This window comes from Neophocaena asiaeorientalis, unplaced genomic scaffold, assembly GCF_003031525.2.
Source record: "Neophocaena asiaeorientalis asiaeorientalis breed wild unplaced genomic scaffold, Neophocaena_asiaeorientalis_V1.1 scaffold308, whole genome shotgun sequence".
NCBI lineage: Eukaryota > Metazoa > Chordata > Mammalia > Artiodactyla > Phocoenidae > Neophocaena > Neophocaena asiaeorientalis.
Genome location: NW_020172768.1, coordinates 5,072,592 through 5,095,633, shown reverse-complemented (window position 1 = coordinate 5,095,633; position 23,042 = coordinate 5,072,592). Strand labels below are relative to the sequence as shown.

The 23,042-nt window shown below is 46.8% G+C and overlaps 1 protein-coding gene across 3 annotated transcripts in view; it reads right to left on the bottom strand.

The window, feature by feature from the left end:
• Nucleotides 1–533: 533 nt before the first annotated feature.
• Nucleotides 534–23,042, bottom strand: part of FLI1 (Fli-1 proto-oncogene, ETS transcription factor) — a 115,443-nt gene continuing 92,934 nt past the window's right edge. For 2 of the 3 annotated variants that reach the window (XM_024740706.1, XM_024740708.1), the window contains exons 6-9: nucleotides 7,285–7,350; nucleotides 5,570–5,629; nucleotides 3,583–3,630; nucleotides 1,211–2,517 (exon numbers count right to left, since the gene is read on the bottom strand). In XM_024740706.1, coding sequence (XP_024596474.1) covers nucleotides 1,988–2,517; nucleotides 3,583–3,630; nucleotides 5,570–5,629; nucleotides 7,285–7,350 — 704 coding nt within the window. In that variant the 3' untranslated portion in view covers nucleotides 1,211–1,987. Of the gene's footprint in view, nucleotides 2,518–3,582; nucleotides 3,631–5,569; nucleotides 5,630–7,284; nucleotides 7,351–23,042 lie in introns of all 3 variants that reach the window. The other variant, XM_024740707.1, reaches the window with a different exon arrangement.

Below are 23,042 nucleotides of genomic sequence, written 5' to 3'. Positions count from 1 at the left end.
GGTATGTAAGTGAGGGTGTTTCTGAATGAGATTAGCATTGAATGTGTGGACTCAGTGAAGTAGTCTCCCCTCTCCAACGCCGGCCAGAGCACCTCATCCAATCACGGAGGGTCTGAAATAGAGCAAAGAGCAGAGGAAGGAGGAATTCACCCTGGCTCCCTGCCTGAGGTGGGACTTTTCTCCTGCCCTTGAACTGGGATTTACACCATCAGCTAGTTTCCCTAGTTGCCTAGAATTACACACCACTGGCTCTCCTGGGTGTCCGACAGCTTGCAGACCGGGGGACTTCTCAGCCTCTAGAATCACATGAGTCGAGTCCTCATAATAAATCTCCATATAAATCCCATTGGCTCAGTTTCTCTGGAGAACCCTGACTAATACAAACAACAGTAAAAACCGAGTTGATCCTATACTTTCCGCTGTATTCATGGTGCCAGAAGACGTCAATAGGAAACTTCCCCTGGGAAAACCCTTGGACCTGAGGGGGGCAGGGGAGAGAGTGCTGGTTGTAAATAAGAAAACGGTGTCCTCGGTTCTGAGAGAAAAAGACACAATTTATTTAGTCCAATTATTATACAACATAGTCTTCATTGACAGTTGTCAGCTTAACACTTAATATAGTTTAAAAAAGTCAATGATTACCTGCAAAATTATATATATTTTAATATCTAAAAAATATATTGCATATATAAGGCAGGAAGACCCCTTGTATGCACAAGGGAAAGTTTGGTTGTTCTTTTCCAAGTTATGATTTTTGCAGTTCGGTTATTTACAAACATCTCCAAAGCAGGAACGGTTTAAAGAGTTTGCCTTGATTTGCTTCTGCTCACTTGTTAAATAACAACACCAGTGGTTCTCTTTCTAGTAAGTCAGTGACTTGAACGTCCTGTGTTCTTTTCCGCAATAAGTCACATTATGCTTTTTAAAAACCAGCTATAAAAAACATACAAACAGCTCAAATGTACAGATTGACAAAAGATGTACAAATTACATTAAAAAAAAAATAACGACTGATTTGATAGTAACATTGTATTTGTGACCGAGGTCAACTCGTTTCTTTACTCTTTTTCACTTTTTAATTATTTATTTTTAATACTGCGAGATATAGGAAAATAACTCTGCATAATTTATACAGTAAGTTGCCTTCTGGTTGGTGGACCCTGGACTGATCTGACAAGCGCACAGCACTTGCGAATCTGTTTGTGTTTAGAAATCCCTAGGACTTTTCAAAGTTCTGGGACCCACTGTCATTATTTAAAAAAAAAAAAAAAAAAGTTATTTAACTCTCTGGCTTTCAGGAATGTCTGCATTTGCATTAACATTTCTTAGTTCATACTTGACTATTTCCAGAGAGAATGGTCAGCCTAGTGCATATTTACTGCCCACTGAGAAAGATTTTGCAATGCCCGTGGCTTCTTAAATACACACTTGTTCTTTCTCTGAAATTCCAGTTGGGTGAAAACTTCACTAGCCTTACAACCAATGTTCCAGTTTGCTATCCACTGAGTTAGGTCTTCCTAAGATAAGATGATAAGCTTCCTGCCTCTATTTTCACTAAGTCTCAAACCAGAGCATAACTGGTTAAGTCCATGATTCTTTATCATATGAACCCTTCAAGGTCCAAGATGAGACCCGTGTGTCGATAAGTAACTGCTTTGGTCCTAAAAATATAAATCTACAGTTTCTTTCCCAGAACCATGACACAACTATTCCAGTAATCTAAATATTCAACTCGTAGGCTGACAGGAGATTGAGACTCCCAACTGGCATACTGGCCCATGGAATTATCCATCTCTTTGTTCAAGGTAGAGGAAGCAGGAGTTACCAACGTTAAAAAAAAAAAAAGAATCGTTTTTAAAGAACAGGTACACAAGTTCTATTCAACAAGAAAGAGCATCCAGTTTCGTTTTCTCTTCAAGGCCACGTATGTCCAACAAGAAGTGTGAGGAAGGGGACTTCCGCGAGAAGGCCACTGGTGATGAAGCGTCTAGTAGTAGCTGCCTAAGTGTGAGGGCACGTGGGTGTTTGGGTGGCGGGGGACATTGGGGTTGGGGTAGATGCCACCCGTGGGGGAGGTCCAGTACTGTGACGCTGCTCCAAAGAGGCTAGAGGAAGTGACCGGCATGGAGGACGGGGGGGGAGGGACAAAGTTCACCTTCTGCTGGTGGGTGTGGTAGGAGGGCATGTAGGAGATATCCGAAGGGTACTTGTACATGGACGACTCGGTGGGATGTGGCTGCAGGGCCTGGGCGATGCCGTGGAAGTCAAATTTGTAGGCATACCTCTTGCCGTGCACTTTGGTCATAATGTTTTTATCGTAGTAGTATCGGAGGGCTCGGCTCAGCTTGTCGTAATTCATGTTGGGTTTGCTCTTCCGCTCCCCCCAGCGCCTGGCCACCTCATCGGGGTCCGTCATTTTGAACTCCCCGTTGGTGCCCTCCCAGGTGATGCAGCTGGCGTTGGCGCTGTCCGACAGTAACTCCAGAAGGAACTGCCACAGCTGGATCTGCCCGCTCCCTGCAGGCAGCGAGGCAGACAGGAGGAAACAGAGGCTCAGCCTGGGAAGTCAGAACCTAATTTCCTAAGTGCAGGGTCCTCTCACCCTGGTTAAGAATCCCTTGATTTATTTTTATGGTCAGAACCCACTGGCCCCTGACGCTGGTGTGATCAGCAAGGTTAGATGGTAAGATAATCTGCCCCCGGGGCCAGGTGACATTCGCCCAGAACCAGCTGTGTGGTTTTGGGCAAGCCACTCCCCACCCTTCCGGGCAAGATGCCGACTCTCTTCCTCTATAAAGGCCTGAATCGCTGTCTTCTCTTTACTCAGTGCTGAAGTCCCTCAGAGTCCCGGGGGGGAGGTGTGACAACACTTTAGGCTGATGGGACCTGGACTGTTCCTTAAGCCCTCGTGCTTGGCTCTTGGCTCTAAGCTCTACAGAGAAGAACTTGGGCAGAGAGGAAACCAGAGGAGAGGGAGCTGGTGAGTTCCCAGCCTTCTGAGCAGGACCGGCCTGGAGACACAGGCAGCAGGAATTCCCTGGGTGCCCGTCTCACTATTGCGAGGGCCTATTAGCTCACACAGGAGGTGAGTTTCGTTTAGAGTTCACTTGAGAGTTAGTTTAATCACAGACCCTTAAAATACACTGTCAAGTTTATTTTAGCTGCAACCTCTTTCATGTAGCCAGGTAACGCTGCAGCACTTTCTAAGGTCAAGACTAAAGCGCCTTTGGAATATGTATTCACTTACGTGAGGAAGATTGCCGTGAGCTGGCTGGAACTGTTTCCTGGTACCCCACCCCCCATCTTTCCCTACTGAAACTTATCTCAACCTCAGTGCAGATACACTGGGCTAAAGTGTTTGTTGTCCCGAAGCATCTTCAGCTAACGGACATTATCACCATCATGCCAAGTCCTGTCCTCTCCTGTGTGCGCCGGAGAAACAGGGCTCGAACATTTCAAGGAAAGAAGTACATGCTACTCCCAGGTCAGGTGTCTGAACTGAGGACACCTAGGAGGTCCCTGTGACCACACAAAGCTGTGGAACATTCTGGAAGACGACCTCTCAGGTCGAGGGAAACTCACCGGGATTGGCTAGGCGACTGCTGGTGGGGCCCAGGATCTGATATGGATCTAAGGAAACAAGAAAGGAAATTTGCTTCACTGTTATTAAAAATATAGAATCAACAGCATTAACAATGACAATACCCCAGGGGTTTACACTTTTATTTCAATATCATAGGAAAGCCTGATTTCCGAAAATTGCACTGCCTTTTTTTGCAGACCTCAAAGATCTTGACCGGTTACCGTCTTTATCCCCGTAATTACAGAAACAACGTGAAATAGTATCATTTTTTCATACTTGGTGTCTCAAATTTGTAGGTAATGCTGTCATTACCTAAAACAGAATAGTAAAACCACTTGGAAGGGAGCTAGCTAATATTCAGTCGTCATGAATAAGGTGAAGTGTGGCTTATTAAATGGGCTTAAAGAAGTCTAATGATGACTGGACGTTAATAGCTCTAACTATTACTGACAACTTTACACGTCTCTCTTTTTCTGATGTAGCAGAAACACATGCCCAGTAATCAAGCAGCCTGGGTTCTAGCCCAGCAAAGTTATAAACTAAATAACTCATTGGACAATCTCTGGGTATCGGTTTTCTCATCTGCAAAATGATGGGTTGGGTTCCTGGATTCCCCAGTTCCCTTCTAGAATAACCTTCTCTGATTTTAAGCTTGGAAATGTCAACACCAACCAGAATTTGGATTTTAGCTATAAAATGATTATTCTTAATATCTCAGTTTACTTAAAACTTATGTGATTGTTTAGCCATAAAAGAAATCTTGGCAATATTGACTTATGTGAGGTTTATCTTCTTTTTTTCAGGCGAGGGAAGCACGGTGGAGACCTGGATCGCAACTTGGCCATGCTATCGTAAGTTTGATACTTTACAATTTTCATAATTATAATTGTAATTTTAAAAATCGACATGATTTGGGGGGTTTTGCTTACAACCACAAATTAACTTGAAGAGTCCTTAAGCCCTCTTAGTCTACCCCTGTTTATCCACACGGTATGACAACTAAAATATTTTGGGCAGGTGATGTCTAATTTCGTTGTTGTTGGGGATTCTTTAAATCTCCTATGTCAAGTCCTCTTTGTCTGACATGTGTTTCACAGTCAGCAAATTCTCAGCCTTCCTGAGGGAATGTAGGTCAACTTTCTCTCGCTTATCCTCAGTGGAGATGGAAAACAATGTCTGTCCATCCCAAAGCAGTGGCTTGTTTGGAGCTCACTCTTAGCTCTGTCCCACAGAGAAGACCAAGCTGGGCTTGGAAGGGGCACAACAGCTGTCTTTAGGTACATGAAGGACCTTCACAGAGAATGGGAGGAAGACCTCTCCTGAGGGCAAACTGGAAAGCTTGAATGGAAGCTACAGGGAGGGGGACTTTGGCTCACATGGTGGAATTGAGCCTAGTCAGGTAGTGAACTCCCCGTTGCTGTAGGTATTCAAGTGGAGGTGAGGTAATCATAAGACTGAGATGTTACAGGAGGATGTTGTAGACCTAGATGTCTCTAGGTTCCCTTTCCATACTAAGAGTCTCCAATTCCACGGTTTTAACAGTTCCTCTGCCTTAATTAAGTAGATCCACCACAGGGAACGTTTGGTCAAGCAACTTGAGAGTCTGGGATGGTAGCTTTAGTTCTCCCATAAACCAGCCGTGTGGCTTTTCGCAAATCACTTCACCTCTTTGGACCTCAGTTTCTTTATTTTACAACATGGCTTATTAAATGGGCTTAAAGAAGTCTAATGATGACTGGACGTTAATAGCTCTAACTATTACTGACAACTTTACACGTCTCTAGGCTCCTTTCACCTCTGATATTCCACGAGTCTCTATGTGATTCCAGTGTCAGGTACCCAATTCACAGATCTATTATTGTGTCAAATATAGGATTCTATGAAAGACACAAATGCCGTACATTGTCTACATCCTCCTCCGCTGACCATGTGGGACCAAGGGCCACATAGGAAGCAAAGGAGGGTTCGCACATCATGGACAGGTACCTGGTTGGGGCCGCTGTTCAGTATTCTTACTCATTGTTTGTGCTCCTGCAAGGGGGGGACCTGCAGCAAGAAGAGAAATACGGTAAGTGGGGCCATTCTCCACGAGGGGAGGGGAACACCTCGTCCAACGCCCCCCCCCCCGGAAGGAGGACAAATGTGCTTTCTCATTCATTCATTCGCTCACGCTACTCATTTATTCATTCTATTTTATAAATATTTATCCAGAATCTACTCTGTGCCAGCACTGCTCTCGATACTAGAGAACCCAGCACTGAATCAGTGGTTCCTGCTAGAACTTACGTTTTAATGGGGAGACAATGATAAACAGCAGTAAGTATGTAGAAGAGCATGTCTGACGGTATCGGGGCTGCGGATTTCATTTTTAATGAAAATTTAGAAAGGTCCTGAAGGAGAAGGTGACATTTGAGCACAGGTCACCTGCTCCTGCGTTTCCATGTTTGTGAGCTCCCCTCCATGGCATCTCTTAGGTACACCCTTTCCACCCCGTCATCACGTCTCCATGTGAGAGCTGCGTTGCTTCTTGCACCGTCTATGGACTCATCTGACTGGCATGCTCACCACTTCTCTCTCTTCCCACCGACCCAACAAATGCTATCTAGCCAGTTTCAGCTCCCTAAAACACTACATCCCACCATCCAAAAACCTTAGTGGCTCACTGTCGACTGAAGCATTGAGGTCCATCTTCCTGGCATCTTTGCGCCCCTTCCTTACCTTTCCAGACTTATTTCCCTTCATGCATCCTAAACCCCAGGAACACAAGTCCTCCTGACTGTCAGACATGTCAGCCTTGATGTCTTTCCCTGGCCCCACCTCTCCTGGGAGGCCCAGTCCGCCCCACCGCTGCGGGTCCAAATCCTGCCTCTCCTTGCAGAGCCAGATCATACGGCCCCAGGTCCACGTGGCCTTCCTGATACCGCCCAGAGGGAAAGAGTTATATGTGTGCATGACTCCTCTCCCCTGCTTGAGAGATTGGTCCATGTCTGATTCAACACTGTGTACCCCACAGGGCCAAGGGCTGGGGTCAGAGTAAACAAATAAGGCATATTATTAAAAGGGATGGTGGTTATTGCTGGCATTAGTTTTTAGTCCCAACCTCTTTCTTGAAAGAATTCCCTTCACCATCCATTTCTGTGCTTGATATTTTACTTCCTAGAGATAGCAAGATTGACACATTCTGGTTCAGGACCATATGAGTCAGTCTTTCCCGCTACTCCCTTAATGGGAGATTTTGGGTCAGATTTCAGCACAAATTGATGTGTCAGACCCCCACCATCCCCTCATCAGGTTATCTTCCTCTCAGCCTTTCATGAAATTGGGGTAGAGATGTTGGTGTAACTACATCTTGACAATTAGATAAGCAAAGCCATAGAGGATCATTATCATAACTTAAATGACAGAGTCCGAATCTGGTGATTTTTCATTCATACAGACCTTGTCATGAGAGAAAGCTTCCAACTTCAAAAATTCTAAAGCCAAATGCAATGAAACAAAACTCACAGGTCTGAGTGAAAATCCCATCTTTCCAGGACTAGGTATCACTGACAGGTCCTACACTGGCAATTAATTTTGATGGCCATTCAAAAAGCAGGAAAACAAAATGCTCACTCCTCTCCTCCTTTATCTTATGACCCTGTTCTCCACCCCGTCCTCAGAAAAAGGTTTTCTTCCCAGAGAATAAAGTGACATTTACTTACTTTTGTTGAGACCAGAATTCATGTTATTGCCCCATCCTCCTCTCCTGACTGAGTCATAGGAAGGGTCTAATGGAAAAAACAAATAGAGCATGCATCAGCATCTCCTGCTCTTTAGAAAGATTGCATGAAGATTATCGTTTAGTGACCTGGAGAATTCTGCAATAACTTTTCAAGCATCACTAAATTCCAGAAGTGTACTCTTCCCCTGGGGCAAAGGGGAATGAATGGAAGGAACATTGACACACTGATTGGCAGCCCAAGTAATGGAAAGAACCCTGAATTTGAAGTCATAAGGCTGGTTCCAAATTCTGTCCTTCCGTCATTTGTTGTGAGACCTTGGATGAATCCAGACATCCTTGGGCCTCAATTTTTTAAAATATGGAAATAAAAATTTACATGATTTACCTACCTTACAGGGTTGTGCTGATGTTATCAACGGAATATTTGTGTCCCCTGTGCAAATTCATACACTGATGTCTAATCCCCCCAGTGGAATGGTATTGGGAGGCGGGGGTCTTGGGAGGTAATTAAGTCATGAGGGTGGAGCCTCCATGAATGGGATTAGTGCCCTTATAAGAAGAGGTCACAGAGTTAGCATGTCTGTCTGCTTCCTGCCATAGGAGGGCACAAAAAGAAGTCAGGTGTCTGCAATCCAAAAGGGAGCTCTCACCAGAACCTGACCATGCTGGCACCCTGACCTCAGACTTCCAACCTCCAGCAGTGTGAGAAGTTTGTTTCTTTTGTTTGTAAACCAGCCAGCCTACGGTACTTTGTTACAGCAGCCAGAACGGATGAAGACAGGTAATGATCAAATGAGATAGCATATGTGAAGCATCTTATAAGGCATTCTACAAATATCATCTAAGTTTAGCAAGAAAAACATGTCCGAAGCTGTATAGCAAAGCCCTTTGAGCAGCTCTGGAGAGATGCGTCACGTCCAGATTAAAGGCTCACGGGCAGACTGTCTCACAGTAAGGACCCTGGTGGTGGCTCCAACCCCTCACTCCAGCACACTGATGCTGTGGGCACATCTGGGCTCTCCTCGGCCTCTCATGCTTTTTTACTGATAGTGAAGAGGGCTGGGTAATGACCACAGAGAAAGGAAAAAGGCCAGAGGTGTGGCTGGAACCAGAAACGGGGGGCTGGAGAGATGCTTCCTGCCTGGAAGTGCAGAGAGGCTTCCAGATCGCCTTGGCGGACACTCCACTGACATGGAACATTCATGATCCCAACCCCTTTCTTGAAAGGATACACATGCCTCCCTAACCCCGTTCAGAAATTGCTTAACCGACTGGCTGGAAACATCCTCCTTTCCTTTCTCATGGTGTGAGTCCCGTTGAGACACGGAGCAGGAATAGCAGAAGAGCTTAAGGATACAGAATGATGACTTTCAAAGTCTTTCCATGGACAACAAAGAAACCATGAAAAACATCTGAACAAATGGAGCACAAACCTCATCAAACAACGGTCAGGCGGGGTGAAACGCGAACCACCCCCCCCACCCCTTCTGAGCCTCTCAAACGAATTAGAATAAGAACTGCAAAGACGGACCGGCCGGTCCCACGGCTTGTTCTTGTTGTTTCTGGCTAAGAAGAACCAAAAGACAGGAATGATTTCCTTGTGGAAAAATCCACGTGCGGATGCACATTCCTCCTGGCTCTGGAAAAGCCAGTGCAGTTTTAAAATTACAGTCTTTAGCAATTGGCATGAAAAGCAAAACAGAAAGTGAGGGGGATGCAGATGGGAGGAAGGGGAGGGAAGGGGGCAAAAGAGAGACAAAGCTCAGCTCGTTTGAGTCGTCTGTTTTTATTTTTCTTTGACTTTTTTTTTTTCCACAATTCCTCCTGCAAATAGATTCTTGTGCTTGCTTAAAAACAAAATAAAACAAAAACAAACAAAGAACCTAAGTTGTTTTCAAGCTGGGGACGCGGTTGTAGGTTCTCATGGGTATCTTCTGGGCTGTCTTGCAGGGGTCTGCAGAGTATCCTTGAGGAAAGGCCAGGTTCTTCCCAGATTTCTCTTTGGTGGAGGGGGATGCTGGTTAGGCCTCCAGCAATTTATCTGGGACTGATTTCTGCCATGTATTGTGTGTTTGGCTATACAGTGGATGTGAGCGAATATGACACAAGTCCCCAGTGCTTGCCTTTAAATAGGAGACGATAACAGATTGTGAAGAAATATGGGTCGTGTACCAAAGGAGTGCTGGAGACACTGGGGGTGAAGGAGGGAGAGGCTCGTGTGACTGGGTCTGGGTTGACTTGAGTGAGGCCTCTTTGGGCAGGAGAGAGTGCGCATACCCGGTGGGCATATGGCAGAAGTGGGCAGTGAGATGCTAACGTGTCGGATGCGGGGAACCACGCGTGGGGCTGTGGGACTGCAGTGGGGAGACACGGAAGAGAGGGCCGAGGCCAGGTTCATGGCCAGGTCCACGGCCGCTCAGCCAGCTTAATGGCTCTGGGTTACAGGCCATGGAAACCAGGAGAGGCTTGGGGCAGGTGGCAATACCACGAACCCAGGGTGTGGTGGAGAGTGCAGCTCGTGGTGATGTGTAGGATGGATGGATGGGGTGGGTGCCGGGGGAAGGAGATGAATCTAGCAGGAACGGAACAGAAAGTGGAATAGAAAGTGACAAATTCTTGAAAGAGAAAAAGCAAATCGCTAAGTTCCAGGAATTGGTGTGACTTAACTTCTGACTTACTGCACTGATAATATATCTGACTCAGAGTTTTCTAATCAGCGTTTCTTCTCAATCCTTAGTTTACTGGAGGCTTCCATCCTCTCTTCCATCTTCTCTAAAGCTATGTTATATTCGTTCAGAAGAACCTTTTTTCTTAGTCCAAATTATGGCTTTTGGCTATAGTTATCCTTGACGTCTTGCCAACTTTTCCTCCTATTCTTTTATTCTAGCTCTGGGGGCACTGCAGACAGGCAAAGGTTAGAGAATGCTTGGAAGAATTACCTCTAACCAACAGAGGGCGGGTGGTGGCTGGATCTTTCTCTGAGTGCCCAATCATGTTGGAAGTTGATGCTTTATCAGAGAAGTATCTGGCGGCCCCATCTTTCCCGTGATGCCTTGGGGGTTGGGAGGGGAAGCCTGACCGGGAGGACTTTCGAGGTCCCAACCAACCTTAAAGTCCCCTAGTAGGTGAAAAAAGCAAGGGACAGAAACAGAGAGGCCACCAGCAATCAGCCTGAACTGTGTCCTCCTGTGGAGTTAACTGAGAAATAAACAGCAGCGGGCCGTGCCGTGAGCGGGTGTCTTTAGCCAAGGGTCCCGGAGCAGAGTGTAGAATCAGAGCAGCAAAGACCACAGGGCTCTCTCCCATGTGCTCTTTCATTCCTACCCACTTGCATGGAAAATCTTGCCACTGGCACCTGAGTCTACAAAGGACACCTGGGTCCATTTACTGGGGAGTTCAACAAACGCTCTCTGTGGGCCCTGGGGTTTGTGGGGTCATCTCCTAAATGGAAGATTGACATGAAAGCCAGTGTTTTTGGAGTAAGTCCTACTGCAAAGACAAAGCTGAAGATGGAGAAGGCCAGGATCAAGAGCTAAGGTCTGACATTCTGCCTTAGAGATTGGAAGTACTGGGGCAGCTTTGCAGATTAAATTAGATATCCAAGCAAACAGCTGGCCCAGCGCCCAGCACAGCATCAAACTCGGTAAATATTAGCAAGTAACATTATTACTGTGTTTGCATCGTTAAATACCTTAAAATGTTCAGACCCAGAAACACGTTTGCCAGCCCTACCAAATACACATTAACCCCCCTCTCCTGCTTCCATCCCCCTTACCCTGCTCTACTTCTTACTTTTCCACTTATCACCTAATTTAATCAATAATTAATCCATGATGTTTATTGTCCACATCTCCCACCTGAATGTCAGGTCCATAAGAGTAGGGACCCCTCTTTTGTTCTCTGGTAGAACCAAGCACCTAGAACAGTACCCAGCCCAGAATAAGCACCCCATAAATATTTGTTGAATGAATGAATAACTGGGCCGATTATTTTCTCCTTCTTGCTAAATATACACACTTCCTCTTGTTGTTCACTATTTTCCTAGCTGGAGAGAATTCAAAGCCTCTACCCCAGCTGCTCCCCACTAAATGAAGTCTTCAGGGCATTCCAGTCTGGGTGATGGGTGATACATGAGTATAGACTGTTAACCCTGGCTGCCCTCTGAGCAGAATGGACAACAGTCCATGTATGACAGGGCGTAGGCTGAGACCTGTCCCCACAGGAAGCCCAGGACTACATGCCATTCATTCAGGTGGCCTGCTTCTTGTTTCATATATGTTTTAACAACGTCATTGTTGAAACGAGGGCTTGTTTTCCTCCTAAAAGTCATACAAGTGAGAACTCAGCAGTGTGGTCAGCTCTAGTCCCAGACACACAGACAGAAATATGTCTACAACCAACATGGAAAATCCTGGACCCGGAGCTACCCAACGACTCATATTCCTGCACAAACACTCTTCCTCTCCGGGCCTGACGCCTGGCTGTGCCAGAGCTCCCTGACCCTCGGCTGCCGGTCAGCACGTGGGTTGCTCTCCAGTGGGGTGTGCCTGGCCCACAAGGCAGCCTGAGCATGCCCTGGGCCCCCCCCCAACCCTGAAAATGGTGCATACTGTCTGCTTTCTGAGAACTGACTTCTCAAAACACACACTTAAGGGAGTGGCCAAGGGCACAGAGGGCAAAACTGTGACCGTTAGAGACCTACAGAGCAGCTGGTCTCAGAACTTCTGCGTGGTGGCAGAGGCTTGAGCAGCAGAAAATTACCCCTATTCTGACCCTCACTTTTTACTTCAGTGAAGGCTGGTACCCCTGGCTTGATGACGAATCTTACTGTGATGCTTTTTCAGAGGAGTCCTCCCAGAAGGGCTTTGCCTGGAGCTTATGGTTTCAGGCGGTCCTGAGATCAATTTTTGCCAAAGCAAAGAGAGACCAGAGCCTTATTCTGGGGAATCTGGGCACTGCCAGGCATTGTGGATAATTCAGCTTCAAGTATATAATAGTCTGAACAGTATCTCCATCATGGGATGCCCGGTGCGGCTGACTTTGACCCTAAATGTCCTCTTAGATTCCAGGAGAGCCTCCCAGGGTGGAGAAATGTGAGCACGGAGATTTTTTTCTGAAAAGTCCTTGTTGGAAGGGGAAAACTTTCTCTGGACGTGACTTTCTCGCAGACGTCCCAGTGTTAACTCAGCTTCTGTGTGAAGCTATTAAACGGGTCCTAGAAACCTGGCCAAACATCTCCGGAAAGACATCTCTTTCTGCTCGGATGCTGACGGTTCACTGTCTGAAAGCCCAATGTCCCGGGCAACGCGCAGCTCCACACTTTGTCATGCCCTCACCTGGAGGCCAAAGATGCAGAGACACCAGCACAAAAGCCTCTCTCTTCATCCTGTATGACATGAGACCGTGCTCCCGATTACTGGATAGAAAAAGATGGATTTTCTCTGAGACTTCTTTTCGAATTTCTGGTTGGCAGTACCTATAGTCCTGTTTACCCTTGGAAAGGCTGGCTTGTGAATGCAGACCTTTCAGCAGAACGGGCAAGGCCGCCCCTGCTCAGGGAAGAAGCTTCTCTCAGTCCGATCCAGACCTCTTTTCTTGGAAGACTGAGGATGCCAAAGGAGAAAAGCTCTAATAAAGGGGACCCTGAACCCAAAGCCCCAAACTTCCCAAAAAAGAGCCAAGTCCACCAGGAGGAAGACGCATCGCCCAGACTTTCCCCCATACAGGGAAGCCTGTACATGGGGGCAACATCCTAGCTGCTGGCAGAGGACGAGATGTTCCTCCAAACCCCTCCTCCCTCTGAGGCCCTGGGTTAGAAGAGGCCCAGCCTTTGAGGAGAAGCAGGGACCAACTGGCCACCAACCCCATTCTGCTTCCCTCTGGGCTCTCCCTCCTGCAGTGCCCACCCGGGACAGCCTGCCCTGCTTCCCGAACCTTCTCAACTCAGGACCGGCCCCTCGTCTACCACTGTCTCCCTACGACCCCTGCCGGCGACCACTACCAGATGTCTGACCGGCTGGCCTGTCCTCGCACCTCCAAAACTGTGCAAAGGCGACTGGCGCCCAGGCTGTGGAAGGTTGTGGAGGGCGAGGATGCCCTAGTGCAGACATCCTTTCTCTCTGGCAGGTCTGTGGCATTCAGAATCAGTCCACCCTGGGTTGAGACCCCAGCTCAGCCATTTACTCTGCCAAACAATCTCTGTCTAAAGGTTCCTGTTTTTGAACCCCAGGTTCTGCTTCTCTAAGTTAACCTTAAAAACGCCTTTCAATATACATTAGGTGCAGACAAATACTGTTTGATTCCACTTATACGAGGTACCTGGGATAGTCAAATTCATAGAGTCAGAAAGCATACTGGTGGATGCCAGGGCCCTGGCGGAAGCAGGAAAGGGGAGGCAGTGTTTGCTGGGGACAGGGTTTCAGTTTAGGAAGGTGAAGAATTCGGGAGATGGATGATGGTGAGAGCTCACAGCCATGTGAATGTACTTAGTGCCACTGAACTGTACAGTTAAATATGGTTAAAATAATATGTTTTATATTATGTGACTTTTACCACAATAAAAAAAAAGGATTAATAACAAATGCCTTATGGGATTGTTAAGGGGATTAAATAAGCATTCGATAAATGGCAACTTAAAAATATACACAGTATACACGTGGTCTATACCATCTTGCTTGCACCTCTAAGCTGCTGACCTTGGTGAACTGAGGTTCGAAAGTCATTAGAGGAGGCCCTGAAAATGAAGAGAAGCGCAAAAGAGGAAGAATAATTCCTGTGCCCCGAGATCAGTGATTCCCAAATCAGAATAAACTCTGGCTCTCTTTTAGAAGAAGAAATGGATTACCCTGTATCCCAGTTTAGAATCGCCGGCCGGGAAGCTGGCTCTGGCTGGTGCCTGCTGGTATATTACCAGGCTGAGGGTTTACCCGGCATCCTTCCTGCTACCCTGACGGTCAGCTTCCCCAGCTCCCTGCCCAGCCAGCCCTGGAGCTCCAAGCTGGGTCCTCACCTCCTTTCAACCCCGTCTATAAGGGTAGCTCGGCCTTTACCTCAGGGGCATCTTATGTTCTAAAGAGTAGCAGAGGATCTTGGCTTCCATGGAGATCTCAGGAGGAGGGCAATATCTAGGGGAGGCTTTCCTTAAACTTGGAACGCACAGAAAAAAAACATCCTGGATCAGATTTCCTTTGCTCAAGGATCTTGTCCTGGAATCCAAACAGCCCCTCAGCCTCAGAGCCGGCCCCGCTGCGTGGAGGAGAATAAAACTACTGTTTAAGATATTCCACGTGCAAAGGGAAGAAAGGACACGTGAGAAAAATGCTTGAAGAATGGATGGCTTTCAAAGATGAGAATTTGGAGAGGCCCGTGACACCCTTGTGGGCACAGCCTCGCCACGGTCTCACGAGGCTCCCCACCAAGCTGGGACCCTCCCTTGAGTTCGTCCCTCCCGTGGGCTCTGTGGCTAAATGACACACGAGTCTAAACGACCTCTTTATTTTGATGAGGCCTCAAAGTGGGATTTGGGGGCCAGCCTTGTGTGGAAAAGCAATTTATACTGACTCAGTTAATTGGGTGTTTGCCCAAACTCCCCTCCATGTTGGGCCATGCAGACGCAACGAAACTGCAGCCTTCCTGGGTCAAATCTGCCTCAGGTTTAAGAGGATTCTGGGTCAGAAAAAGAAAACCTAACAGCTGACTTAGGTAAGAGGGCTTGAAGATGAATGAGAAGCAGTCTGTGTTCAGCCCCCTGGGCTCTGCCGAGAGCCCGGATCTGACCCTCTCCCATCCGCATTCCTCAGTTGGGTCGCCCTCACTCTCTGGCGATACGGGATGGTCTTACATCTGTTGCATGATTCAGCTTTTGCATCTGTTTCTTCCAGAGTTCTGCAAAGGCTCACCGGTGAAGGTCTCGCGTTTATTGCCCTCAACTTGTTCAGCCTCCTGGTGTAATTCTTTGTGCACTTATGCCCCTTTCTTGGTGAGCATCTCTGGGAAGACACGGACTGTATCTTATCACCTTGCTTCCTTCTCTTGCCCCCAGGTTCTTCCTCTTCCCAGCACCAGCTATTGGGCTTAGCTAATACCTCACATCCCACTCACATTCATTCATTCAACGACATTTTATTGAATGTCTACAATTGTGCTAGATCCTGTTCTATGTGCTGAGAATACAATGGTGGCCAGGCATACATCCTTTCTCTGGGAGCTGACATTCAAAACAAATAGTAGGGCTTCCCTGGTGGCGCAGTGGTTGAGAGTCCGCCTGCCGATGCAGGGGACACGGGTTCGTGCCCCAGTCCGGGAGGATCCCGCATGCCGCGGAGCGGCTGGGCCCGTGAGCCATGGCCGCTGAGCCTGAGCGTCCGGAGCCTGTGCTCCGCAACGGGAGAGGCCACAACAGTGAGAGGCCCGTTTACCGCAAAAAAAAAAAAAAAACAACAACAAATAGTAAACGACATCGTATATAAGAAGGTGGTGAGTGGCGTGGAGAAAATGAAAACAGGTGAAGGGGAGCGGGTAGTGCTGGGACAGGGAGGGCCTCGTTGACAACACAATTTTAACAAAGACTTGACCTATCTAATGTTACAGAAATAAAGCTCTCCATAGTGCCATAATTTTCTTATGAAAAGTGACTGGGTCACCCAATACTGATTTCAAAGCCCTTCTGGAAAGGCAATCCCTTGTTAGCAGTTCTTTACCTTGTGAGAATTACTTTACGTTGGAAGACGAAAAAATAAGCTAAAAAACTTGACAGTATCGTTTTGATGTCTGGGTGAGAGATAGTAAAAGGCGAGATGAGCTTAGTCTATTAAAGAGTTCACCAGTTTTTGCAGATTTAGAATCAGGGTAATTGCCAAATCTGTTGTCTTAGAATCACACTGACTTAGGAAGGCCATTCAAATGAAGAAACTTAAAATCCCAGCGCTTCCTATGATTTGTTTTTGACCTGCCTCTGAAGCGTTTTGCAGGAAAGGGCGTTGAGAAGAGGACAGGTGAGTTCTCCCTGAAGGAACACTCCATCTTTGTGGCCCGACAGGTGAACCCTGGAACACTTCCACCTCTGTGTCCTGCACCCACACATCAAAAAGCACAGGAGTTAAAGACAACCATCAACTCTGGGCAGGTGGAATGTGGTCTCACTTATATAATAGGATCCGAGGTTTCTTTTCAGGCTGGAGGGGACTTCAGACATTATCTAAACCAGACATGCAAATTAGCACAGGCCTGGAGGCCCAAAGCCTGAGGCCATATAAGAATTTTAATAGAAATTGAAAGTCTGACTCATAGCAGAAAAACTGCCTTTCTCTCAACTCCTCTAGGATATTGGGCAGGCCAAAGACTTTTGAAGCTCGAAGAGTTTTCATAGTTATACCAAGAACGGTTTTCATTTCTTTGGAAGAGGGGTACCTAAATCTTATCAAGTCTAAGGTCATTTGTGGTGTTATTAAGGGCTCTTAAAGATTTTCATGGGAAGGAATTCCATGATTTCTCTCTAATTCATTCCAAACAGGGAAACAGTTCACGGCCATGGAAAAAAACTCTAGATTGCGGTTCAGAACTCCTTGGTTCCCCACCCATCTCCGCCAATTATGAGCTGTGTGAACTTAGGCAAGTGACAATCTCTCTGAATCTGTCAACCTATCCGCAACAGGGGAAAAAACGATTCTCCTAAAATTTAAGAATTTGGAAAAGCAAATAGCCTGTTTAATCCTCACAGGGTTCTTTTGAGAATCAATGAAATCATGCATGTGAAAATGCTTTACACACTCCAAATGTCTTCTAAGATTATAGCTGCTTTTCTTTTCCAGAGTTTTATTCCTTGGAAAGAAGTTAATCTTTCTTGTGTCAACCAAGGCTAATTTCTTCTGGTTCTCTGTTTAGGGAAGCAGAAGGATTGAGTAAATATTTAATTAAATTGACAAGCTAGATTTTCCTTCCCCAGTGAATCTATCAGCTGTCAATGTTATTTACTGAATATCTACAGGGCTGGAAAAAAGGGATACAGGACAAAACTCACATTAAAGATGATAAGATGATTAAAGATGATAAGATAATCTGTAATTAGGTCCATTGATGGCTAGTGACTGAGATAGGGTCCCAGAAGAGACTGTAGTCTTTGTGGGTAAGGAAAAAGTATCCTGACGAGGGTGGGACTTGAATTGGGCTTTGAAGGATGTCCTGGATTTTGATAAAGTAATAATCTCGCATAATTTACCACTTTCTCTTTAGAATGTGCCTAACACATGAATTTGAACTTCATCAGAGGTGTGTTAAACTTTTTACTGATCCTCACATGTGATTGCTTACAGATCTCTGAGGCTGGAGGGGAGAAGCCCACGTGGGTTAGTGTTTCTAACCATAGTATTTCTTCCTCAGAGACTTTATCTTCTCTCAAAAGGATATTTCATGAGAAATAATTATTTATTATCTTAGATATGGGCTTCTCTGAAGAGAGTATGATGTTACATCTATAAAAAGAACTTGGGAAAGGTTTTTATCTTAAGATAACAAATGATGCTATCTATGCCTTGGCTTTTCACTAGAAGATTCCCCAAGTCCCTATACCTCTGTCTGGCAGGAGAAAAGCTTCTCTCTTTCTCTGGGGTGGGGAAGGAGGGGAGGGAGAGGGGAGGGAGAGGGGAGGGAGAGAGAGGGGAAGAGAGATGGAGAAAAATTTGGTTTACGAGCGTGGGAATAAACAAACTTCTTTTAAATACTCTCAGCAACTACTGACCCTCAAACAACCTCTCTGTAGAATTTCTAAAAATCAGTGTATTTTGCAGAACAAATGCATTTGGAAGATTCTGTGTGGAGGTGGCCACCAGTGGATTACCTAGAGCACTTGTGGACCTCGCCTTTTCTTCCCAAAGTACTCTGGGACCCCCACTCCTCAGCACAGCTAACAGTCATCACTTCCAGCTTCTATTACAAACCAAGACCCTGCGGTCATGGAAATGGAGTTACATCAACCAAGGCCAATTTCATTTTGAGTCGGAGCTCTATGATCTGGAATGGGATGAAATGTCTGAGTCAAAGTGAAACGTGGTAGGGACGGGAGGGCTAAAATAATAATAGTCAAGAGTCTGGAGATGAATTGGAAATGCAAAACCCAAACGGCCCCCTCAGTAAGTGTGAAACACCACTGAGAAGTTAGTGGCGCTGTGGTGGCACTCCACCTCACCCACCAAGTGTCCACCGTCGGGACACCCCTCCCTGGCACTGGTGGGTGGAGCAGCTGTCTGGCCGAGTCCAGTTGCAGGGGTGCTCTGGAGGTCAAGTTGGCCCCAAATACCTTTCCCACAGCCTTGCACCTCTTCCCCTCCCGCTCTGAGGTTTACATAAAGCGTTTTTCTTTATTAAGGTGCAGCAGGGTTCATGTTTTCCCTGTCACCTTCATGATGTTGCAGAGCACGGTGGCGCCTATCAGATTCTCCGAGGAAGCATGTAAGAGCAGTTTTGATAAACATGACGAAAGATGCCCACGGGGGCAGGAAGGCCAAAGCGGGCACTTCTAAGCAGCCAGGAACAATACCAGGGGCCAGGATGCCTGCTGGCACAGGGAAGAGGAGAGACCAATGGTGCAATGGCAGAAAGGATACCGATGCAGAGCAACGAAGGCACATTTTGTCTCTGTTAAGTATTCAAGTAAAACTTGGCTCTCGCTGGTGGGGTGATGTGTGGGGCGAGAATTTCATAAGCAGTGGGAGATGCCTACTCTCAGAACACTCAGCTCCAGCTTCGCCAACCAAGGGCACCTATGGATGGAGAAGGGGGTGTAGGCTGGGATGCTGGAGCAGCCTGGCTTGTGTCTTTAAAATGGTCCAGGTGATGCTGATCTCCTTCCTTTTCCTGGAGAGCCATGGGTCAGTGAAGCTTATTGAGGCGAGGCCTTGCCTACCTCTTGTAATTTGAGGAAATTTCACAACTAGATTTATTGAGCTAATATCCACCGCCCTTGTTTTTTTAAGTTACGTTTACTGCAATCCTTATTGATCAACAGAGTGTTACTCAGGGTAGCATTTCCTTTTCGAAATCTCTTCTTTCTTTCTTTGATTTTTAAAAATGTAATATTAAACACACAAAATGTAGAATGTTGTGTAAATTATAAAGCACAATAAAGAAAAGGACATCTGTGAAGCCACCTAATACGCTTCTTGAAATGCAAGAACTGAGTACCCTGAGTAAGGGTCCTGATTTGAGGACCATAGCAGAAATCAGTGAATCTCACCATGTCATCTTAACCACTAGATGACATCAGCTTCCTGGAAGAAATGGGCCATTCCATGTTGTGCTGGATGGAAGAGGGAGATGCAGTTGGGGGCCTGGCACTGCCTGGGTGGGGAGTGGGCTGCGGTAACAGGCTCTGTGCTGCTTTCTGATTCCTACTAGCTTTGCCATTTGAGCTTAACGCATCTGTGCCCCAGTTTTCTTATATGCAAGATGGGAATAATAATCATAGCCACTACATAAGGCGGTTAGGAAGCGTAAAAATGAAGTGAACATAAAAGTTTTTGGCACAGAATAAGCCCTCAATCAATGGCAGTTGTTATCGTTATGGGGCGGGGGGGTGTTGATAAGAAAGGTAAGGAAAGGAGGGTTGAATGAGCAGGAGTTAACCTTTCCTGCAATATGACTTTCCCTTGTCCTGGTCCTGTCCTTGGCTTCTTTCTCATTGGCACCCATAGCAAGAGGACCCAAATCTGAAGGACCTCCAAGGGGAGTGTAAGCTGATAAAAAATGGGGCAAAAGGGGGTGATGTGGAACCATCACCGTGTTACTGAAATCTGCTCTAGGCAAGCTCCTCCCTCTACTTCTGGGTGGGACCAATCACAGCCTGGGAGGAATCACGCTGGGGTCAAATGAAGGGGAAATTGTGGCAGAAAGGGAAAGGCAAGTCCTGAGCCCATCTTTGCAGTGGACGAGGCCAAAACATCACTCTTGGATTTAGAAACATCACAAAGGGTGAGTTTTACAGTAAGTCCTTGGGGAGTAGTTTAAGGCAATTTGTCTATAATTTCCATCCATCCATCCATCCAACCATCCATCCATCATCCATCCATCCATCCATCCATCCATATCCATCATCCATCCATCCATCCATCCATCCAACCATCCATCCATTCATCCATCCATCCATCCATCCATCCATGCATCCAACCATCCATCCATCGTCCATCCGACCATCCATCCAACCATCCATCCATACATACATACATGGCCTTTTCTAAGGCACTGTCCCTGCCTCCAAGATGCATCAAGTCTTGCAAGACCAAAGACTGTTGGATATACTCTGTCGGATGCTTCACTGGGAAGACAGTGGGTACAAGCAAAGCTCCATGGGGCAGGGGTGGTTGAGGAGACATCGTCTGACCTGGGCCACCAAGAGCGAGTGTGGCTCATAGGGTGTGGATTGGGGTGGGAGCGAGACAGCTGAGGATAGTATGTCAGGCAATGGGAGAACGGGAAACATTCAAAGTTCTGTTTGAAATGGTCTAGACAGGAATCCATTCACATTTGAAGGACACATTTTTTTGGTCGGAACCTAAATGGGTAAAAACTGTGCTGCTGGCCAAGCTGTCACCCCGCCCAGACCCCGAAGTGACCCAGGCCGCGCTGGACGGTACCTCTGTCCATCCTGCTTGGAGGGACCTGGACGGCCTGCAAACATGCACACTCCGGAAAGGGTGGGTTTTGCCTCACAATCTCTCATGAGGTTGCGGCAGTCAACTGATGTGAGTGGCTGGAGACAGTGTCTGCTTTACTCCAGGGGGTCACCCAGTTGTGCCTGCCTGTCCCAAACTCTGGGGGCTCACGGCTGACACCACCTACATTGGAATTCCCTCCCCGAGATGAGAGAGACCTATGGTGGTAGGTTTCTTTAAAAATTATCAATTAATCGATCAAACACAGAAACTGAGGGGAACGATCATCGGAAGATATCTTTATACATATTTCAAAAAAAAATCTGCGAAGGAATAAAACGTACACAATTTGAATTATTCCTGAGATGGAAGAGCTCCTTCAAATAAGGGGATTCGTGCCGTAACTGGGACTAAACAAAATGCCCCAGCGAAATCCCTCTACCTGCCTCTAACGTGCAACATGGAAAGCCGTTTGCATCGTTATCCTGGAACAAATTTACACTTGTCTTAGGAAACAGGGTAAGTGTTTCCAATAATTTAGAGAGAGTGTGTTCTAGTCGCTGTGGAACCCACACATGCGGTAACAGCGCACACAGCACACCCACGGAACAAAATAACAGTTCTTTTACTCAGAGAAAGGAAGGATAATGGTTACTTAGAAAGTGTCCCAGACAAGCTGTCAAATTGAATTCAGAGAGCTGGAGTCTGACTCCAGGACAGGGCTGGCTGGCTCAGCTCCCTCGGGATTGGGGTTTCCTGCCTGCTACAGCTTACAGACAAAGATTCTTTGTTTCCAGCACTCTCTCTCTTTCTCTCTCTCTTTCTCGCTCTCTCAATCTCTCTCTGGTGAAAACACACACACACACACACACACACACACACACACACACACACACACACACAACATGTAGCTCTCCAAAGAGGGTCAGATTGAAAGCAGACAAAACATTAAGTCTGGAATTTCAAAGGAAAACAATTAAAAAAAAATAAAACGGAGAGAGCAAGCTACTGTCTGTTCTATAATCATAAATCTTGCCTTTGGACACAGAAACAGCACACACTCACACACACACTCAGCAATCATCCCTGCTTTTGCTAAAAATGGATTAGGGGTAGTTCATCATAAAGGAAAAACATATAATGACAAAGTTCTTAACAGGCTCTCCTGGGAGGCCTGAATACCCTCAAATTTTAAGTACACATTAGTGGACACAGACAGAGCCCGTGGAGCCACATAACCTGCTCCATGAGAGATGTTATTTACTCCCTAAAAATAACAGGTGATTACCTCACAGCATTACAGGCCCTTTCCTCAGGCACACGTGTTCCAGACCAACCCGCACTGGCCATCCCGCACAGGGCAATACGCACACGGCCCGAGGCCCCGCCAAACACACGCTCACCCCCTGAGACCCTGACTCAGGCTGCTGCCTCGAGCCCACCCCCCCATGCTGGGCCCCCAAGCTGCCACCCTTGTTCACTGCCACACACACAGGGCACAGGAATCCATATTCTGCACGCATCTACATTTTCTCCATCAAAGCAAAACTTCTTGGGGCATCTTTTAAATCATGGAAAAATTTGAAGATGTAGGAAAGCAGAGAGAAAAGTCTACTGCACCCCGAAGGGCCCTGCGGCTTTAACAAGCATGAACTCATGGTCAACCTGACTTCAGCTCTCCCCCCACCCATGCCCCCTCCCTGCCCTATTTTGAAGCAAATCCCTGGCTCCTTTGCTGAGCTTCCTGTCACCCAGTGACACTATACCCGTCTTTCGGTTTCGTGTAAACCACTAAGAGTCCCACCCAAGGCTCCCCCATCATGCCCGCGCCACACACCCGGGCCCCGGTGTTCCCAGGGGGCACACTCAGGTATACCCATGGGAGCCCACCTGGTCCCCCAAACCCAGTCCGAGCACACGCAACCCCCGCACGGGATAGACCCAGACATGCTGGGTCTTTGATGCCCACCTTCCCTTCATTCGATATCCATTTCCAGCACCACCGTGCTGGGTCCTTCCAGAGGCCTCCCATCTTTCACTACGACCTCTATCATTAAATCATCAAGGACACCCCACAGGCGATGAAAATGCAGGG